At 37.4% G+C, this 21,716-nt stretch overlaps 1 protein-coding gene across 4 annotated transcripts in view; it reads right to left on the minus strand.

Annotated features, from left to right (window-relative positions):
• Positions 1 to 21,716, minus strand: part of LOC135466787 (neuron navigator 2-like) — a 195,840-nt gene that overhangs the window by 115,567 nt on the left and 58,557 nt on the right. For all 4 annotated transcript variants that reach the window (XM_064744503.1, XM_064744476.1, XM_064744493.1 and 1 more), the window contains exon 3: positions 14,560 to 14,612. In XM_064744503.1, the coding sequence (XP_064600573.1) occupies positions 14,560 to 14,612 (53 nt within the window). The remainder of the gene's footprint in view (positions 1 to 14,559; positions 14,613 to 21,716) is intronic.

The following is a 21,716-nucleotide window of genomic DNA, read 5'->3' on the forward strand; positions in this document are numbered from 1 at the left end:
GGTAGGAATATAATTGTAGTCATTATTAGAGTTATTATTACACCTGAGCCTGTTTTCAAAGTATTCATCAGACAGTTCAGAAGACGTATATACCGGACATCCTAACCTTCACTTGGTTCTGATATAAAGTGGCCTCAATGGTAACCTCTGGTGTTAATGTCCGACATCGTGTAAGTGTTAAGAAGACGTTTTTAACATTATTATCACTGGTTCTGACAAATGATAGGCTCTGAAAGGTCAAAGGAATTTTGCTAAGGAACTATATACTTATAGTTTAAGAGTCAGGCCAGTATGTCATTTATAAAGTAAAAGCTCACTGTTTATTTCCAGCTAAAATATTGGCTTCGAAAATGCCAAACTCTTGATAAAAATGGAGACAGAAGGATCAAAAATTTAAGCCATATTATTAATCAAAATATTAAATACGGAAACACTGGCCAGACGAAAAACAAACTTAACTGATTAGGGCCTATTTTTATTCAGTGATGGATCATTCAGCAAAAATTGGTAAAAAACACCACAAACAAAGTTATCTGTCCAGACACTAGAAAAGCAATGACTGCCACCTCAGGCTAAAACCTTGAATATGTAACCTTACGCATTCCAAGTCAAAATAAATGAGGAGAAACTTGTTTGAGCCTCCCCAGAAACCATCTTATCAGCTGCCTATTGAGATAGCACACAAAGAACACACAGTGTTCCAACACTGCCAGCAAGGGAAGAGGTGAAATTCCACGGCCATGTCTGACATGTTAAACATCCTCATTTCAGCTTAGCAAGAAAGTATTGCAATTGACAATGTCCACATCAAATAACGGACTTTTGCTTGGCAATATGTACTAATTTTTAGATGTGACTATTGTTTACAACTGTATGAGTTGCTCTGTTTGTCCCTCTATGAAATATTTCATTATCTTATATTGTAATGAGGACCACTGACTTAATGAGGGTCCTGAATGCAAGAGGACACTGACATTTCACTGGCATGTTGTAGCCATTGCCCACTTGCGCTTGTTTACATTTTACTTTCATAAAAGCAATACTTATGACGGTTACCCAGTATGTTGAGAGCCGAAATTAAAAGTTAACTGAATTTAATACTTAAACTTTGCCTGTGTTTGATGTGTAGCCTGAATATTTTGTACTTCACTTTAAGTTTGGTCTGTTGAAATGCACTTTCAGAAGCATAAAGCTGTAAAACAATATTTTTTATATCAACACTTTTACGAAATTACCCAAACTTCACAAACAACTCTGATGTGGCCTTACCGAGTGGATGAACCAATCAGAATCAAGCAAACTGTGTCACTAAGTAAAATTATAGTTAAGTAAAACTACAGTAATACATGTAGCCCAACAACATGCACATTCAGTTAAGTGTATTTGCGACACAGAGAACCTAGATTCCGTCCTTATGACATGGTCAATATACATCGGTATGGCACTGATCGATTCTACACAGAACTATTGATCTCATCATAATATTACATTTGCCTCTGAACAAACCAGTGTAAGATGTCAACAAAAGACGACAAAAATATACAAAAATGTTACCAGGCTAGCACTGAGACAAACGGCTTTGTCAACACACACCTGCACTTTTCCAATATTTACCTCTGGGATCGCGGCTACCATTACAAACTGTCACCATTTCACGTGTACCTGCTTCACACTTGCTCTTGAGACCTGCTGCTCAATAATTCACTCCCTCTGTTGCTCCAATTGTCAACAGCCGTTCATTTAGTCTCCTCCGCCCAAAAGGTGTCTCTTCAGGTAACAGACTTGACAAAATCAATAAGTTGTAACTTGTCTAGCACACAAGCGAACCTTGTAAATCAATGTTGTGCTCTCTTACTGTATACGTGTACATTAGTAACCTGTACATTACATCTCCTGATGATGAGAGGTCTGAAAACACCTGATCTGCGAATTCAACGCTCAAATATTCCTAGAGCAAAATTGGCTTGGGAACAAGCTAATTTAGACTATTTATGTATCATCCTGAATATGTAAATGTTATGTTTATATTAGGCAAATATTATATTCGAACTCGATTTGAGGGATCACAAAATGAATCTGCACACAAAAATTCCATACAAGTCAAACAATATTTAGAGCCGCTATTGCATGGAAACTAATGATTGATCAATCAGAATCAAGGAAGTCCTTACATATATAAAACATATGTATGCACTGATTTGGCTGGTTTTCAAACCTAATCCGGGGTTTTGTACAAGTATGAAAAATTAGCTTGTGAACAAGGAAAAATATTTTGGCTCCACCTAATGTTTGGAAAGACATTTAACTCTTCAGAGTTGGATTAGATAAATTGTACATGAATTTCTTCAGTAAAGATCTTCACTTTTTCAGCTAATTTCATTGCAAAATCAATGCATAGCTCAAAATATATGTCTATGATTTCACATGATTTTATAACATGTTTGATACTCTAACAGCAGATCACTGACAGTATGAGCAGATGTATTCCAGATAACGGCAAGACAAGACACATCAGAGCGCCAAGTGCTGTATGAGATACAGGTTGATATAAAAGTAGTGACAAAACTTAATACTTTACTGGACAGTTTAATAAAGGTGTGTATAAGGAAACCCTTTCAAACCAAATATTTAGGGTCATTTCGTTGAAGTCTATCACCCGATTTTCCACAATCTTTGTTACGGGAATGCCCTTGGAAGCCATCACAGTTTTTAACGACACTCAGTCAGACATGTCTATGTAAAAACCTCCGGAGAGTAAACAGTCTTCAAAGACAGCTGACTGTAGGCTGCCCCTCCCTGTCTGCTCCAGAGGCTCCCAGCAGCTGGTCCCTAGGATTCTGTCTGTTAACAGATCAGGACACCTCAAGAACATCTCAGCAATTACTGCAGACAAGGCTGGAGCACATAGCTTAGCGCTGGTCACAGGTTCTCAGACATGTGCACACCATAAATCACGACTGTGAGAAGGTCTTACAGATGGCACAACTAATAAAGACTCATTAGCATTCACAACTCATTTAAAATGAAATGGGTGTGCAGATTCTTGGAATTAAAAGCTTTAAAGAGACAATGAATTTCAGAAGACAATAATTAGGACTTAAATATGCAAAAAGGGCATTAACACTTCAACAGCTTAACAGAGATTCTGTGAACAGGGCTTGGTTTGGGTTTGCTGGAATTTCACAACTCATTATGACACATTACACAACATTTATTGAGGCTATCAAGTTTGTACATTATGATATGGCTAAAAACCACCATTAAATTTTGGGTACTTTAGTTTGAAATTGAGAAATATGCGTCAGTTTAGTACCCTTCAATTCCTACAGACATCTTCGTAGTCTTATACCGAGAGAAAAGCAGACAAAATGTTGAATACAACATATGAAAACTAAGATGCGTGTTATGCAAACAGTGACAATAAATTATTTGATGGTCTGGAACAGTGTTTTGGCAAAGCCAAGAAAAGAAAGCAAAAAAAGCAAAAGAAAAAAACTTTAAGATAAACTCCTCGACTTTTTTCACAGGCCAGCAGTTAAAACAACGATTAAATGAGAGTAATAAAACCAACTGGAGCTGCAAAGTCTATATTTGTTGGTCTGCAGACTAATGGGACTCATCCTAGACATTACTCTGGTGTTTGATGGCAATCGATGGCACTGAGCGAACAAGCGATGTTGTCTGAAGTAAACACTGCCAATGTCTTTCATAATGGATTGCCAAGATTTATTACAAGGGAAAAACCAGTAACCAGCTCCTGAGCTCATGGCCACCAGGTGGCTGATCGGCCAAGAAGTATGGTACTGTGTATCTTACAACAAACTGAGGAATTTAGCATCTGCCTTACTGTCATAGGTTTGAGGGTCACACACAAACTAAAGTACAGCTGATCATAAATAAGGTGTTCAGAGAATACTGGTAGCGAATACACCTGCTTGAGCAGTTTGTAAAACTGCATAAAGTTCATATCATGTGATACGTTCAAATAATGACCTCTAAACCACAGCAAAATAAATTAGAATGATTGACACAATACCTCTTCTTATTTGGTACAAGCGAGCTAAAACTGTTTGCACCCGATAACCTGTTTTAACATCATCCATATGCAACACAGAATGAATGAAAAAGAACCAGTATAAGAACTTCTTGAAACAGTGCAGCTATTAGCTAATCTTAACCACTCAATCAAACAAGGTATTTCAACAATTTTGTATTATACTGAATATCTGATATAAATACTGACATCATTAAACAATCTAACTGGAGGCTTTGTTGAAAACTGGAGTTTTACCATTACCACATATTGGAACGAAGTTCACATGCAGTCAATGTTTCAGACACGAACAAACGAACAAACGTGTATACAGCTCAAGCTCACGCCCTTGTGGAGACAGCTTTGAGGCATTCAATAAACCATCCAAATCGAACCACTTACACATGAAAGTTAAACTTCTTAACAAAAACTGACAGAATTAACAACACCCTCAAAATGGCAGTAAGGGAACTATTGCCCTTAGAGATGTTAATTAGCCTTATACTTACAGGGTGTAGGGGTGAATCTATTCCAAGAGCTGACCAAGAGGTAAACAAGACTCAATGGGGATAGGAGTCATTTAGCACAGGGTCTACAGCTTATCACTGAGAAGATGCTCTACTGGTACAGATCTCCTGTAGCATATGTCAGCAAAGCAGGGGTCATTACTAACAGCATGTGACTGAAGCCAGAGCTAAACTGGACAAGCTTGCATTAACAAGTCTGAAGAAGGGTAAATCTCAGTTCAGGGACAATGTAGCTGGGTAGGTAGTGATACTGATGGACTGTGTAAGGGGGAAGGAGGGCAGGGCTTGAGTTACCCCACCAAAACCACATGGAGAAGATGCTATCTGGTCCTGCTTTACACCCCCAGACTGGGGGCAGGGAAAGGATGGAGTAGGGGCCCAATTAGCAGGAATAATGTCTATCCCAGTTCCTGGTAGCATGTCACACATGCAGCTGGTGTAAACACAGAACAGTTAAGCAGGCAGTGTTTAGTAGATGAACCATACCCGGCCCAACATACCTAAAGGCCCTCAGTCTGTCATCTTTGGTTAACTATCTCCCTTATCATAGCTCTCCTGTGTCAAGGTATTCCACAGACCAATGCTAGGTGGGAGGCAGATGGCCTTCAAGATCTGAGGGCTTGGCTATTACCAAAACTGATATGGTACAACTGCAAATAATGGTTTTGTAATACCTAAGTTAATTAAGAAGACCACTGGAATCTCTGAGATTAAATTTGTTCATATTCATATTGAAATAGGTTCCTGATATATCCCTAGGCACCGAGATAAGGACAACAATGAACTCGACGAAATGGAATGTGCTTTTCGTGTTTTAGGATAGATTAGCAATGCTGATCCATACAAGACGCATTAGAATCTCTGGCTGTTGTCATTCCTAAGATTCATGAGTGTCAGACATGAAATATTAATACAGCTATAAATGTATTGATATACTTCACACAGGCTCTCAGAGACATGCCCTGGGGTAAACTGTCGCCTGTCCACTATATTTAGCTCACCAAAGATGTTTTCTTCGTGAACATCGCACAGTAGCAGTCGTAGCATCCAACACTCTTGAAATAATACAGTGCCTATTCAAAGCAACAACTATCCAAGCATGAAAAGTACTTGTGTGCCAAATGTAAAAATAAAAATACAAAACCCCAAAACAAGAAAACAATTCACCACAGTTATAAACAGGACTTTGTGAATCTAAAAGGGTGATGGTAGAAAATGTCAATTTATTATGGTGACCGAAACTAGCCCCTGTCAGGAATCCAAATCACACCACTTGAAAAGACCCTTATCCAGATCTTGTTTGTCAATTTATGGTGGCTGCCCCACTGTAATTTCATTGATTTCATCTTCCATCAATTTACCCTTCAACCAGGTCAGACTTTGACGACGTGACAGACTGCTGATAGCATGATATTGCAGTAACTGGCAGCTCAAGTTCTGATTGGCTGCTTATCAGGCAAAATCTGAAATGGTTCCTATAATACATCTACGTTTCCATGGTGACAATCACTGGAATTTTCACACCCTCACCATTTTTTTCCCTCATCAAGTGGTGCTAATATGAACATTCTAATCTAGCAAATTCTTTAATAATCATGAAAAAAATTAATTAAAAATAAACAAACTTAATGAGATGTAATAATCATGAGTCAGTATATATTATAAAATGTATAAACGATGCCTACACTTGTATTTTTAATTCATTTCAGTTTTAAATTCACTCAGACTTTGAATACACTGTAATGCTGTATAAAGTCAAACTGTGCGAAGTCTGTTACTGTCAGCAACTTTTTAAAAGAAATTTACAAACAATTCAAAAGTGATGACTGTCTCATAAATTTTATTTCTAAAACCTCCTTTAACTTCGAGGAATAAATGCATAAATTCATCAAAATTATTTAAATTATGGGTTTTGTGGTAATTTACCTAATTCTGCTCAGTTAGTTAATTTGGATATGCAGACATAACAGCACTGCATGACAGCTCCAACAACTGCACAGCAACTGTCAATCTCAAGAGCTCATTATTTCCCAGGAAAGGCTGAAGTGAGAGACAAACTAAGCGGCGAAGCACTGAAGTTTGTCTGTCTGCCTGAAATCTATTGAGACATTTTGTCCATAAGGCAAACCATAATGAAGTGACCAACTAGGCTCACCCTATCGATTAATTCAACAGTCTAAATTGATTATCCCAAGACAAGACCATTGAGCAGTCACTGTCAAACTAAACTGAATAAAATGATGCATGTGAAAGAATCACGCGAACTAATGGAACTTATTTTCTGGTCGTTTGAGAGCTGGGACCATTGTTCGGAGTGGAATTACTTGGAACCATTCCACACCAGGCCAATTTTACAAGTTGATAGTACAGTAATTACATATACCCACACAGAAAAGTGGACAAATTTGCAATCATGTCCACAAACGTATAACACTGAACAGTGAAATGAGTCTGGAAAATATTACAGTGGAATATAACCTCAAGAGGTAAAAGGATATCAAACCGGATTCAAACCATCAATCTACATCTGAAGACTTGATCAAGTTTCAGGATGATTAACTAGCAACGGTACATTCATGTGATGTGTGAGTAAAATACTTGTATGAGAAAAAGGTACAATGTCTCTGGTTCATCTATTCAAAATGCATCGTGGTGTCCATTTGATACCAGGAGAAACGAACATAGAAGTTTTGAACTACAGTAAATGATCATGGCAGGAAGTCTCTTTGTTCTACATACTGAATGAACCATTCAAACTGCAAACAAACATCCACCATAGGAGATCCCGAGAGATGTACTTACCGTTCTTAAGACAGACTTAACCAATGACAAGGTAATGATTTAAGGATAACCAAGTACTAAAGTTAGGATCTCCAGAGACTTTATAATCCAGCCCTTCCCTTTACGCAGTACTTAATGCCATCAGGCTCAGTCAGAATGCGTCTAACAGCTTCAAAGCTACCAAAATTTATTGGAGAAGATACGGAAGAGACCCACAGCTTCGCAGAATTGAAAACAGGGGACGTTTTTCTGCAGAGGCTGAAGGCAAGCAGCTGTAGCCATAACAGCTGCAGGCAATATTGCACTGCAGTATTAAACATGCTGCTAGAAGTGCAGTACCTGCAAGCTTGTAACACCCCTAATGCATCCAGACGCAATGACGAATCAAAGGGTAAATACAACATCTCCAGAATGTCCAAATGCCACCACAAACCCTCTAGTTTGCCCCTTACTAAAGTTCTTGGTATCCCAGAAGTACCTTTACAAGAGACAACTTTAAAAAGTATTCGTGAAGAAAATATTTTTGACAAGAGCTTCACAGTGCTTACGTAATTTCCCATGACATCAAAAGGTTGGCATCATGCAGTTTATTTCCCACGATGGTGCTAACAGACTCCAAACACTCCAATGGTCAAAGTTTGAGACACCGCATGATGTCAGAAAACATTAACAATATGAAGTAGATTAGAGGACCATGGTTACCAAAGGAATTCCTGACCTTAGCTTTAATGACCTGAACACTGTCACCGATAATTTGGCCTTGCATATATCACTTTTAGTAGAGAACATTTATAAGGGCATTTACACATAAATCAGTTACATGAACACCATGGTTAGCTTGCGAACTATTTCCAGGGCATTTAACTAAGGCTGGAAAGGTAATTGTAAGATAATCACAAACAATGCTGCCTTTCATTATACCTGATGACTGACTTGAAGTCAAAGCTTGCCACATGCAGACTCCAATGGCTCATATCTTAAAGAATGTGTAATCAGTGGCAGATGTTCTTAGCTTGACATATCCCCCCTTTGCACCATGAGCTTTACCACCATGATGCCCAACACACCCACAAGCCAAATGGCAGTTAAAATGGCAAGATTTATGACAGCTGTACATTGCCTTCATGTAGACAGTGTAAAAAATGTGCATCTTGCTTTTTCAAGAAACAAGTTCAAAACACTTGGAATGATTTTTTTTGACTATAGTACGATGCTGGCTGTATACATCTTTTAGATGCTTACTTTGTAACTTTGTTTAAATTTGAGTGTAAATTTAGGAAAGTGCTTTGGAAAACAAATCAGCAGCATTTTTTAGCTGTCACTTATATTTCCTTACAATTCTGGCTGACTTCGGAAGCTTTAAAAGAGAATCATTCAGACTCTTAATGTACAGAAAAATGAGGAATTGTTACAGACAAGTCATATATTACCTTTCTGGACGAAACCCGGCTTAACGTTAAAGTAATAGTCCGAAAGTATAAACCTAGGATAAGGGCTTTATGTAGAGTTTCCATGGTATATAAGCACTTGCAAATCAATCATCAAAATACAGGCATCCTGCAAGGAAGGAAATACATGGTTTTCAAAGAAGACACAGTGGTCAGATGTCCTCTAAATGTCTGGATTTTGCAGATATCTGTTGATTGTATCTCTGGTATACAAACAAGGAAGTGAGAACAAGGTACCCCAGGGTAAATTTCAAGTAAACAAGACATACATCAGGGCCTGATATATCAGCCCAAAGCTGGCTGTGGCCATATGTCTGTGACAGCATCTGTCACCCCTGAGGCCTCGGGAATCCGCTGGGCACAGTGGTGAATTGACATACGTCTAAATAGTAGGATGGAATATCTGGTTGGGGATACAGAGGACTTGTAGAAACTATGCTAGGATTCAAATTACTGCTGAGCACAAAATTTACAACTTTTCATCCTGAATATACAGATGCAAAAGTTAAAATTAAACAAAAATTCACCTCACATACATGTACATATGGGGATCATCTGAGTACACTAAGGGTCTGCAGGTGTTGTGAATCTCATACATAATAAAACCAAGCAATAAATCCTTTTTTAGGCATGAATCAGGAATTTACATTTATAGAATTGACAATTTCATATCTTTAATCAAACCTGCAACATCAAAACAATGACATGGCTATGAATTTTAAGATAATGGTCCAGCCGCATGGAATATTCATCGCCTTCCTGTTTTAGACATGGCAAAAAAATGGGTTTCATGAGCAACATCTGAATCTCATTTTTCACAAATTTTATGTCAAATGTAAAACTAATAATTTTCCTTTCTCCAACCAAAATCGAATTCCAGATTCCTTATCGTTACATTAACATATCCTGTGACATTTCATTATGATTTGTAATGTTCAAAAAATTGGAGTTCCATGAACAATATTTTGATAAACCAAGGCAGAAAAATAATAGTAACAAAGAAGGTTTCTTCCGAATAAGAGAATAAGAATAGCAATATTGAATAGTGTCTATTTGTGTTTTTCATTAGAAAATATGCTGATGAATTGAGTCACTTGAAACTGTGCAGTTATTAACTGCATTAGTTTGAATTTTAAGCATTTCACATCCTCTGCAATATTCTAAGGAAAGTTTTAGGAGCATATTTCACAACACGTGAATGCATCTAGTCCCATAAGAATGATTAAATACGAAAGCTATAATGAAGATATGTTAGTTAACTGTGTCACTTAGGAACACATAAAAAAGCAACTGTGTCATCCCATCAAGCAAGTTTCAATGAGGTACAACTGTGTCATCCCATCAAGCAAGCTTCAATGAGGTACAGACTTGTTACACTGCCGCACTGTATACATGATGTGCCTGTATATATCAGTTGCAGAGATCATAACTCAAAGTCAACACAGGGTGAATAAACTAGCCAAGGTAACATGAGCATATGACTCGTGCCATTTAAGCTAATATAAGAGCACAACCAAGGATGTAATCATATGGGGTTAATTTGTAAGTAGGGCCTCACGTTGAGAAAGGTCTGGTAGTTGGCCTTTTTTTAAAACAGGTCTACTTGAGAAATGCTTCCTGGGTAGGCTACAGATGTAACATGTAATCCATATTACACCCATGTTAAATACTCATTTATAAATAGCTTACTTACAAATATATGTAGCAGCTTAAAGGGCTGGACACTTGAAGTCATGAGTTCAAATGTCCTTAAAGCCAGGGTTTTATTCAGTTTCAGAAAAAAAGGCTATGACACGTAGAGTTATTAATACATTATTTACAATGAAAAAAAAGGAGAAAAATCACAAACAAAATAAATATCGCTTCTTGAAAATTAGATGTTGCCACGAGAGTGACTGGACACAACAAATATAACTTTCTTAAAAAGAACCACTAATTTACAAAAGGTGTGACATAATAAAAAAGTGTGCCAAAGTACGAAAGGTGTGACATCATACAAAAGGTCAATGTTGTCTTGCACTGAAGGTCTTTAATCAGTGAATGGATTAAAGGATCTGAAGGATTAAAGATATGATATATTTCAAAAATTTGACAGACAGACTAATTTGTCTGTCTATCTGCTAAACTAATTTGCCAAATTTTATATAACAAAAATGTTCTGAATTTTGTTGAACACATGCTTTTGTTCTGTTGTAGTACTGTTGACCTTGTCAGCTGGGGAAAAATGTTAAGATAACAGTTGAACGATATGTGGACTTCCTGGGGCGTGCAGAATACCGGGGCAAAAGCTATACGGTTTGTCGCGCTGCACCCCGATGAACAGGACATGCAACAGTTCCATGCAGAGTACCTTCTACACTCACCGGTGAAAGCTTTCTTGTGTTGTACAATTACCAGGCATGATTTCAACCTTTTACATATAGTGGTTTTGCCGACTGAGGAAAAGGCTGGAGCATGGTATGGAATGCAAGTCTGTCGGTTGGAACAGACATTTAACCCAACGGCTGGTATTCACCCACAGGCTTCAATGTTCCGCAGCAAAAACGACAATTACCCACCACTATAACTGGCTATCGGCTCGGAAGTTTGTCCTCTTAAACGATTTTGGCCATTTTTTTTTTTATACTAAAGAGTTTGCCAGTTGGTAGTACCTTACCAAGGGAATGGATGTTTTATCAAGATAGATCTATATTCAGCTATATATAAGCATCAAGCCTGGACAGGAACTTGTCCTAGAGTCTGGGAACCCGTCAGAACTGCCTTGAGCGATCTGGCCTCTGAGATTTGTAGGCTATCAACACCACTGGGGTTTACTTAACCTTTCTCTTAAGGGTCAAATTTTGGTATAACAGTGTCTGGTCATGCAATGACAACTAGAACCCTAAAAGGCAACAAATCATTCCTAACTTTCCCAAATATCAACTGATTCAACTCACATTGGTAGGCAAAAAGGGGGATGGTGGGTGGAGCAAGGAGCACATGGTCATCTGGCAATCTAAATTGGTCTGGGATTCTTGACCATATGAAATGGCAATTTATGTCTGAACTGTACAGCTAAAAATACTCCAAATATGATCAATCTGCAAAGATATCTATCGGGTTAGAAGATTAGGTTTAGTTGTCTCTTGGGATTGTACTGGAATGTAATGAGATACTGGTGCTATGTCCGTCTGGGACCAGATTCTAGTCACTATTGTGAGTGTTTGAGAGCGAATGAGTCAGTACCGACCCGCTTACAATAGCCCAGCCGAACAAATAACCCAGGCACCCCCAATTCAATTACTTTATGGTCAATGTATCCTACTTTGTTGCCCACTGCAACTGTCCATATGCAGAGGATTAGAGAAGCTGGTGTTTCACTAGGGTGATTACCACGTACTTGCTTAGACAGAACACAGCGGTAATCACATTCACGCCTATCATATGATCTGGCTCTGGATGGAAGGACAATTTGTTTGACCGGTGTATGGTCAGCAAATTCCAACACAATAGCGTTACAGGACACTGGAACATCACTCTTTCATTGAGGACAAACACTCTAAATTTTTAGCATCACCTCAAAGGCTAAGGCTGGACTCAATTCCAGTTATATTGTTTTTAAAGATTGGGGAGTTTGAGCATGCACCTCTCACACACCTTGCAGTATGTAAGACCCCTGGCAGTACAAAAAGGCACCATAATTATCATAGCAACATCACATCCATGATGGTGCCCATAAAAATCAATAATACTCATGCAAGCTCAAATTGCTCAAATTACAAAGCTTAATTGGACATATTATGCCATTCAATAAAACAAAAATAGGCAATAAGCGACCCTCAAAGAGCAGGCCTACCATTAGTTCAGATAAACAGGAAGGCATCTAATAAAAACCTCTAATTAATAAAAGCTGACTTTGCATTTCTTTACTGCAAGATATTGCAATATCCGTTTTGATATGATTTTAACATCAATCTGAATGAACACGCATAAGGCGGTATCATCTGAACATGTAGGTGGTGTAAGAATACAGGTTGTATTAATATGGAAACTTAACTCTACACTATCTTACATCTGATACTGACGTATAGACATCTAAAGAGCCGAAAGCTTTGTCCACGCTTTGAGGAGTTAATCAATATCTCAGCAATCTTTGATCATATTACACATATAGCTTTCACATTTTCTTCATGTAATATTCATTTTACATCTCGAGAAACATCATAAAACTTCCGGAATTCTGCATCCATTAAAAGCCATTATCAGACAGATGAATTGGGCTGTAATGAGAATGAGGGCAGCTGTGGAGCCTGAAGGCAGCTAGTGTTTTGATAATTAGCGGAAGCCTTGAGAGCTAGACTCATGCCGCGTCCCACACAGTAACACAATGTTTTCAATTAGCACCTTAGATAATGTCACAGCATGTCATATTGACTGCCTTTTTCATCCAAAAGTGTTTTGCCTCGTGGGGGGATGAGGGGGGGGGGGGGCAAGAAATATCACATCTGATGACATTCAGTGGCAGATTTATCAAAGGCTGACCTTAAATAGCCAGTTTTTGGAATTCGTTTTAACCAATGTTTTAAAAAAAATTCCAATACAGCTAGACAAAAGATTGAACATCAAAGCTAGTTTACATTAGAAAATTTAATCAGGCCTGATAGCATTAATCAAAGCTGGAGTCTTCAAAGCTGGCTGTGACATGTTAAATATTTTTCATTCGTAGAACCATAAAACAGTGCCTATGGTCATAATTTTTCCCAAATCCTGACCAGAAAATGAAAAAAATCCTGACCAGAAAATTTTAACCACAAATTAAATGCTAAATAAAACCTGACAATTAATGAATGTCCATGTACTGAATAGCTAACACAGTGTAACTATAATACATGTAAAAGAAAATTATTATTAGATTAAAAGAAAATACACAGACTTACCTATATAATACTATAATCCTGTTAATCTTCTTAACATGTGATCAACATGTTTACCACTGAATGAAGGAGTAATCCCAAATGACCAATCAAAGCGATGACCGGATAATATTGGCCAAATTGTTTAACACAGGTCAGGTTTTGTATTAGCCTGCTAACCTTGTTATGGTCAACACAGCGTGGGTATTGTCTGTAGCACTGTAGCACTGCTGCACTGTATGCTTTCACACTCGCACATTAGGTCTCTATGCAAGGGTGGTCACTGCATACTAAGTCCACCAAATCTAGCTTTCAGCCAATCACTAAATTTTGGCACGCGAACAAAGACGCATCCTGCACCCTCTAGCTATTTTGCAAAAATTTTGTAAGAGATCTTTTCCTGCATTGGATACAGGTCGTTCCTATCTAATTCACCCAATAATTTCTGCAGACCATAGCATAGCTGTGAAGGGTGAACTGATTCCCTACACACTGGCTTCAACCCTCCATCACTTACTCACAACTGGCAGAGTCCATGTCGGCTAATAGCGGGGGACACAGCCTCCCAGAGGACAAAAAAAAAAAAAACAGCCACTGATTGTGCTAATATTATACTGTGCCTATCATACTCGAGTAGAATGGATTTCTAATAGTCGCAAAAGAAATTTTATGCTCTAAAATTCAAAACAGGGTCGATAATCCTGCAAACCATAAAGCAAATTGGGAAAGGGAAAAATGAGAGGAAAAAATATGACAGAAAAAAAAGGCTTGAGAACTTTCAAGCCCATTGTTATTTCAAACTGAATAAATTATCTTTTTGAGCTCTACAGATGGGACAGTTCCTATAACTATGAAAAAACCAATGAAATGGGACTTACCATTTGGGCTGAGTTTTTGGGCTTCATTTTGATGTCTTTCACTTTTTCATTGGCTGAAATGAAAAGCAAGAGGTGTGAGTCATTTCCAGGCCATCTCCATGGTTACGGCTGAATGACAACATTAATGGCTTGTCAGAGACTTGTCGACAAAGAGTGCAATCAATATTGACAACAACAGCATAGCTCTAATAGGGGCACATATTACAAGTAAAAATCAATTTGTAAACAGATAGTTCCCTATTTATAGTTTCAACCAGTTTTCTGCTTTTGTTGGTACTTGAAGGTTTTGTATGGCTCTATAATGAAGACCAGGTCAATATCAAGAAGTAGAAACAAACCCCAAGGTTTGTACTGCTTTTATTAATGTATACACAACACCCTTTCACATAACTGTGCTATGCTAAACATAACTCAAGCGCTTCACTGATATATTGACTTATGAGAAAAGTGGTGCATGCATTATGCGAATGTATGTATGACCCACATTGTTTTTTATCTGAAATTAACAACTGATATATCAATTTGTGCCCAATGTAATGCATGTACATGTATATAGGAGCATGACCCATATTTTTTGTGTCCCTATTAAATAAATTATCAGTAATAAAGGTTTTGAATATAGATGCACATAAATGTAAAGGACACAAACAATTAGTCAGGTCAGCAGATTAAATTGAATTTAGTAATTTTCTGATACCCTGAATTATATTACAAAATGTAACACATACTGTACCCCAAGAAAACTTTTTCAATTACTTGTTAAGCCACTAATCACAAGACTACAAGTTAAAATTATATCCACTTCCGGCTTTTTCTCCCTCTAAAGAATGTAATCCCCTGTAAAAATACCATTCATATTTTCTTTAAATTGAAGAAAAGAAAAGCATCTTTTCAGTCCAGTATTTAAAAAATATTTCTTTGAAACAAAAACTGTAAAGGTCAGAAGTATAAATAAAAACAGTGCTCTTGCAGTTTCTAACCAATTATTTCAGTGATGCTAAAGTTTTTACTGAACCCTACAGTCTTTTGAAGGTCATTAATGGCAGAAAAATGTGAAAAGCTTACTCTAAAGGCTTTCTTTAAAGAGTTAAGTAGAAATGCCACATTTTTTCTTTACTTTTTTAGCCTCATGGAGTGGATCAGAACACCACGGTCGCGTAAATCAACACCTTAATGGCAACTGACTGAAGAGGCATGAAATAGCCATCAGTGATGTAGGAGACCAGGGAGATGCGTAGGATGATAAAAACATAAATGCTTAGATTCAACTGAAGGGGAGTATAAATACTAAAATGGTTGTCTTTGATCTTGCTTGCCACAGAAGGCCTTCCTTAACAGACACTGGAGAAGAACTCATTGATTGATATGATTTCAATTCAGGCAATATTCAACTTTGTAGAAAAAAAAAACAGAACATGGCACAATAACACAAAAGACTAGCTCCTTTAAAGAAGCACATGTTCAGAGCACAATTTCAAATGATTTCAATCAGACTTAAACAATTAGGCTAACTTTAGTACGATTGGAGACTTTTCTTACATAACTGAGCAAAAATTAAGATTCATAAGATCATCCTAACTCATATACGATAAAAAAAAATTCTTATTATATTTCATAATAAAAAACACAAACCCTTCCAGTGGTATTTCTGAGATCATTGACTACTACGATATTGAACTGCTACTTTTTACTTGGCTTATTCTGTTAATCATGTCCAACTGACCAATAGATTTGCCTCATTTCCATATTCCCAAAAACCACGTTAGGGAACATTGTGGCTATTCTTTTCAAAGTTTTATCATAACTATAATTACGATCAAATTACTTCGCCACAATCAGGTACAAGACTGCATGAGACTGAACTTGACCTACAGTGGTTAACGGTTAACTAAAGATGGTCGAGTTGAACAATTTAGAACTTTTTCTTTTTATTGAACCAGTGATCAATACATGATAATCCATGGTGACATCCAGGATCACTGCTACCACATGTTTTGCAAATCCCAGTGATCTTTCAAGGGTAAAGGAGGATACGTTGGTTTAACAAAAGATCCAAATTTGCCAGCAAAATTCATACAAAAAAACCTTGCAGAGGTAATTGTTATCGACTCTTTTCAGATGTCAACAACACAATTTAAAACGGAATCACTTACAACCATAAAGCCCAGCTCAGCAACAAATGGCTATAAAAAACAGATTGGCAAAAAGTTCTTCAACGTACTTGAAGCATTAGCCACAAGAGAAAATGTTGTACACTCTAATGTTCTGCTTAAGTTTTTTTTTTGTCTTTTATTTTCTTTTTTTTTTTCCAGCCTACACTTCAGGGTTAAATTAGCCCTACTGGAAAAAAGGTAAAAAGTTGATTATTCAGAGCGGATTGAACAGGAGAGCCATCAATAGCATGAGTAATAATAGTCTATGATCAAGTATCACCGACTCTCAGAATCTACTCTGAAAGAGTTTTGACAGTTACGATGTAGTTTGTACATGACTCACTCGCAACTGATGAGTTTGTATTCCACCTTCAACCTTTGGAATGATTAATATTCTACTAAGTCTTACCATCATCCATTAGGTTGTGTGGACCAGTTTTCTCTATTACAACTCGACAGATCACTATCTTCACTACGGTTAAGGGTAAAGATTTGCTGTACCCAACCATGTACTAGAAGTAGGTAAGACTACGTAAGACAACAATGTCCCAGAAAATCAATAGACGTTACATGTACAATGTATCTCTCGAAGCCCTCAATCACTTTTTCTTCTTTGAGACTATCCATAGTTAGCATAACTAGCATCCATAACTACACACTGCCCAACCATTAGTACCATAATTAATAGTACACAAACACATACCTGCAATAAAAACTCATACTAATCAAATTTTTTTTTTGGAGTCAAATTGTTGAAATATGAATATAAACAATTGTCACAAGACAAATCACATTGTTAATTAGAAAATTGTGCAGATTGTTTACCATAATTTGCACCATTCACAACAACAAATTTTGAAATCATTCAAGTTTTATGAAATATTTGTAAGAAAAGATACATTATCCACTTAATATATATATATATATCTACAAGCATAAATGGCATTGATTTATTGATTTATTTATTTGATTGGTGTTTTAAAAAAAACATGACTATCTGCAAATTGGTGGCTGACCTTCCCAGGTCAGGAACCCAGCATGAGCTGGACTTGGACAAATGGCATAGATAATTTACTGCACAAGTAATGTAATTATTTACAACATTTATGATTTCTTCTCCAAAATATAGTTGATTTTTATATATCTAATAAGTGAATTTTTTTATGTAGCTGAATTCATTCTTGTGTTAAAGTCCACAGTTTTTCCCCTTGTCTACCGCCAATGGGGCACGCGCAGATTTTCCTCTCACAAAAGGTGGCGCTAATGTTGCAAGTCACAAGTCTTTTGTTGTGTGATGTGAAACACGTCGCGTACTGCAGTTTCACCTGTGACGTATCTGGTCTACTCGCTGTGATGTATCTGGTCTACCCGCTGTGACGTATCTGGTCTACCTGCTGTCATGTATCTGGTCTAACCGCTGTGATGTATCTGGTCTACCTGCTGTGACATATCTGGTCTACCCACTGTTATGTATCTGGTCTACCCGTTGTGACATATCTGGTCTACCCACTGTGACATATCTGGTCTACCCACTGTGACATATCTGGTCTACCCGCTGTGACGTATCTGGTCTACCCACTGTTATGTATCTGGTCTACCCGTTGTGACATATCTGGTCTACCCACTGTGACATATCTGGTCTACCCCCTGTGACATATCTGGTCTACCTGCTGTGACATATCTGGTCTACCCACTGTTATGTATCTGGTCTACCCGTTGTGACATATCTAGTCTACCCACTGTGACATATCTGGTCTACCCACTGTTATGTATCTGGTCTACCCACTGTGACATATCTGATCTACCCACTGTGACATATCTGGTCTACCTGCTGTGACATATCTGGTCTACCCACTGTTATGTATCTGGTCTACCCGTTGTGACATATCTGGTCTACCCACTGTTATGTATGTGGTGTACCCGTTGTGACATATCTGGTCTACCCCCTGTGACATATCTGGTCTACCCCCTGTGATGTCATGCTGTTGATGCTGCAGTGAAATGTCACTGAAATGATACGCTACGTTCCATTTCAGACTTCTGCCGGTATCCCATTTAATCTCCTACTATAATAAATTTTGCTTTGTTACCTGGTTGCTTTGAAGCTTACATATGTACACAAAATACATTACATGAATAAAAATCTTACAAAATGTGATTATAAAGCTGAACCGTAATAGCTACAGACTGTGTCTGTAGTCTGTACATCCAAGTACATGCATGACCAGCTCAAAGTTTATATGAAACCTACTTAATTTTTAACCCCCCCCCCCGCCCCGCCCCCCCCAAATGTACATTCACAGTTATGTTAAAAAAAACTACTATGCTAGCTAATCTCTCAATTCCCCAAAAATGTTCCTATTACAACATGGGGTTCATAGCCTATTCTGTGAGTGAAGACAACACAGGATATCCAGCTGTTCGCAGAGGTTATCTCCCTTGATTCCCACATCGGTTAATACAAACTTCCATGCTATCTGTGTTAGGGATACAAATTTATGTTGGCGGATGTTGTTTGCATAAAAATTAGTATTACACAGGTAGTTCTCTAATTACAGTGCTGCTATAAAAGCTTAACCACTCCTTCCAGCACTGATTCCCCTCACCCCTCAACCTTTTGTTACAAATGAATAATGTACCATCAGCAAATTCTCTTTGCACTGCTATTCCAAGGCTTCCTGTTGTTAGGTATTCTAACAGTAGTTAAGTGCACATTCTGATATCCTAATGTTATTTCATTGATTTTTCGCAAACTATACTATGTGTATGTGCTTTAGCAAATTAAAACTGCGGCACTTCAAAGACTTGAATATGGCCTGAAATCAAGGCCTGGCATTGAAAGTCAATAGCCACATATACATATGTACTTCCTTTTCCAAATAGATGAATTTGTGAGGCCAACATGGTGGGCCTTAGTTATCAAGCACAAAGATGAGATGTCATTTTTTTAAATAATTTTTTATAATGAAAATATCATGGACAAAAATCAAAGAGAAGAAAATTATTAACCCTTAAAGGACAATGCTGATTAAAGCAAGTCAATTCTAGAGATTTTATACCCTTGATACAACACATCCCTCAAAATTAAATATCTTTTCCTTCCAAAAAGTTTTTATCAGAGTAATGCTGACTGAAAAAGAAATTAATAAACACAATATATCTTTAACAAAATCTGACAGTAGCTGATGATTTTTTTCAACCCCTATTATAATTTATATTACTTTTGGGTTTTAGAAATCCCACCATGTACGAAACTAGGATGTATTAATTAACATTGGGTGATGTTTATACAGTGGTTAACTTTGGATAAACTGACAAGACTCTCTATCATCTCTAGGATATAAGAAATTACAACCTAAGGTTTTTACAGTGCATAACATATATACAATTACATGTTCAATATTAATTTCCAAAATACATATAATTTTAAGGACATTATACCTTGGGACTCTCTCAGCACACTGCTGAACGATGGATATACAAGAAACACAAACCTAACTTTTTTTTCAAACAGTAACCCAAATGCGCTATGAGCATTCTTAGGTCAGAAAACATTGATGTTGTCTGTGAATAATATCAAAAATGACATTAGATATTTACGGATCAAAATTAAATCTGGTTGAATGCCTCCTGATTTACTGTACCCTACCAACAGTCGCAGTTTAACTAACACTCGCCCACCCACCTCATCTAGCGGCCTATCAGAATTAGCAGATTCTGTTTCCCCTATAAAGCAACCCATTTTGAACCATGTTGCTTTTGGTAGAAATTTTTAAAAATGTACATGCTGATGAAACAATGGTATCATATCTTTTAACCAATGTTTGTTCAAAGATTTTTTTTTACCCTTAATCATCACCCACAACTTAATTAAGTCTTAAATCTAAACCATCATTTATAACTGTACACTTTAGTTAATTATCCAATTTCTTGTGTACTTGTGTACATGCATGTAAAACAGAACAAATTTTATATGGATTAAAACACCCAGACCAATTCAGCAAAGAAGGAATGTGAAAATAATCGAGGTATACAGTTTTATCTTTTGCAGCAAGTTTTAATGAAACTGTTGGGGATATAACTGTATCTATCGTGTCATAATCAATCTTTTGTGTGTGTTAAACTCGAGAGCTCTATACAGACCCCTAATCTGTATGGGAACTCACAGATGGGAAATATCTCAAAACACATCTTTTTCAGCTATTGTTTTACAAATGCTATTTGGTTTTTTGGAAAAATTGCAGACTGCATTAACAGTTTCAAACAATGCTACATAAATGTCATGTCAGACATAAAAAATACCAACCTTATCTGTCAGACTACTGAACTCTGCAAATACATCAGTACAGAAAGGCTCTACAGACAAATCTCACTAATTCAAAACATGGCATGTGTCTGTACATAAAAGCCTCCTCGCTCAGTCTCCTCATCCATCTGTACTTGCCAATTGTAATAGCAATTCCAAATGTCCTGTATCACATTTTTTGTCCATTTCTCTATAGGGCTAAGTCATACACGTGTATGCCAAGAAAACTTACATATGAGTAAGCTCACGTTCATCTATAGAAGAGGGGGGCCTCCGTGGCTCAGTTGGTTAGCGTGCTAGCGCAGCGTAATGACCCAGGAGCCTCTCACCAACGCTGTCGCTATGAGCTCATGCTGGCTTCCTCTCCGGCCATAAGTGGGAAGGTCTGTCATCAACCTGCGGATGATCGTGGGCTTCCCCCAGGCTCTGCGTGGTTTCCTCCCACCATAATGCTGGCATCCGATGTATAAGTGAAATATTCTTGAGTACCGCGTAAAACACCAATCAAATAAATAAATAAATAAATGCATCTATACAAGAGTGTAAAGCCTAGGTAAATACATGGTTTTGTTTTTGACTTTGTTTTAATTTTAATACCTTACCAAGAGCTGAAAGCATACATGTATAAGTACCCTTGGACAGTTAACACGAAGAAATACACAGGAGAGTCGGGAAGGGACGCAATACCACTGGTATAA

This window comes from Liolophura sinensis, chromosome 1 (assembly GCF_032854445.1).
Source record: "Liolophura sinensis isolate JHLJ2023 chromosome 1, CUHK_Ljap_v2, whole genome shotgun sequence".
Taxonomy (NCBI): Eukaryota; Metazoa; Mollusca; class Polyplacophora; order Chitonida; family Chitonidae; genus Liolophura; species Liolophura sinensis.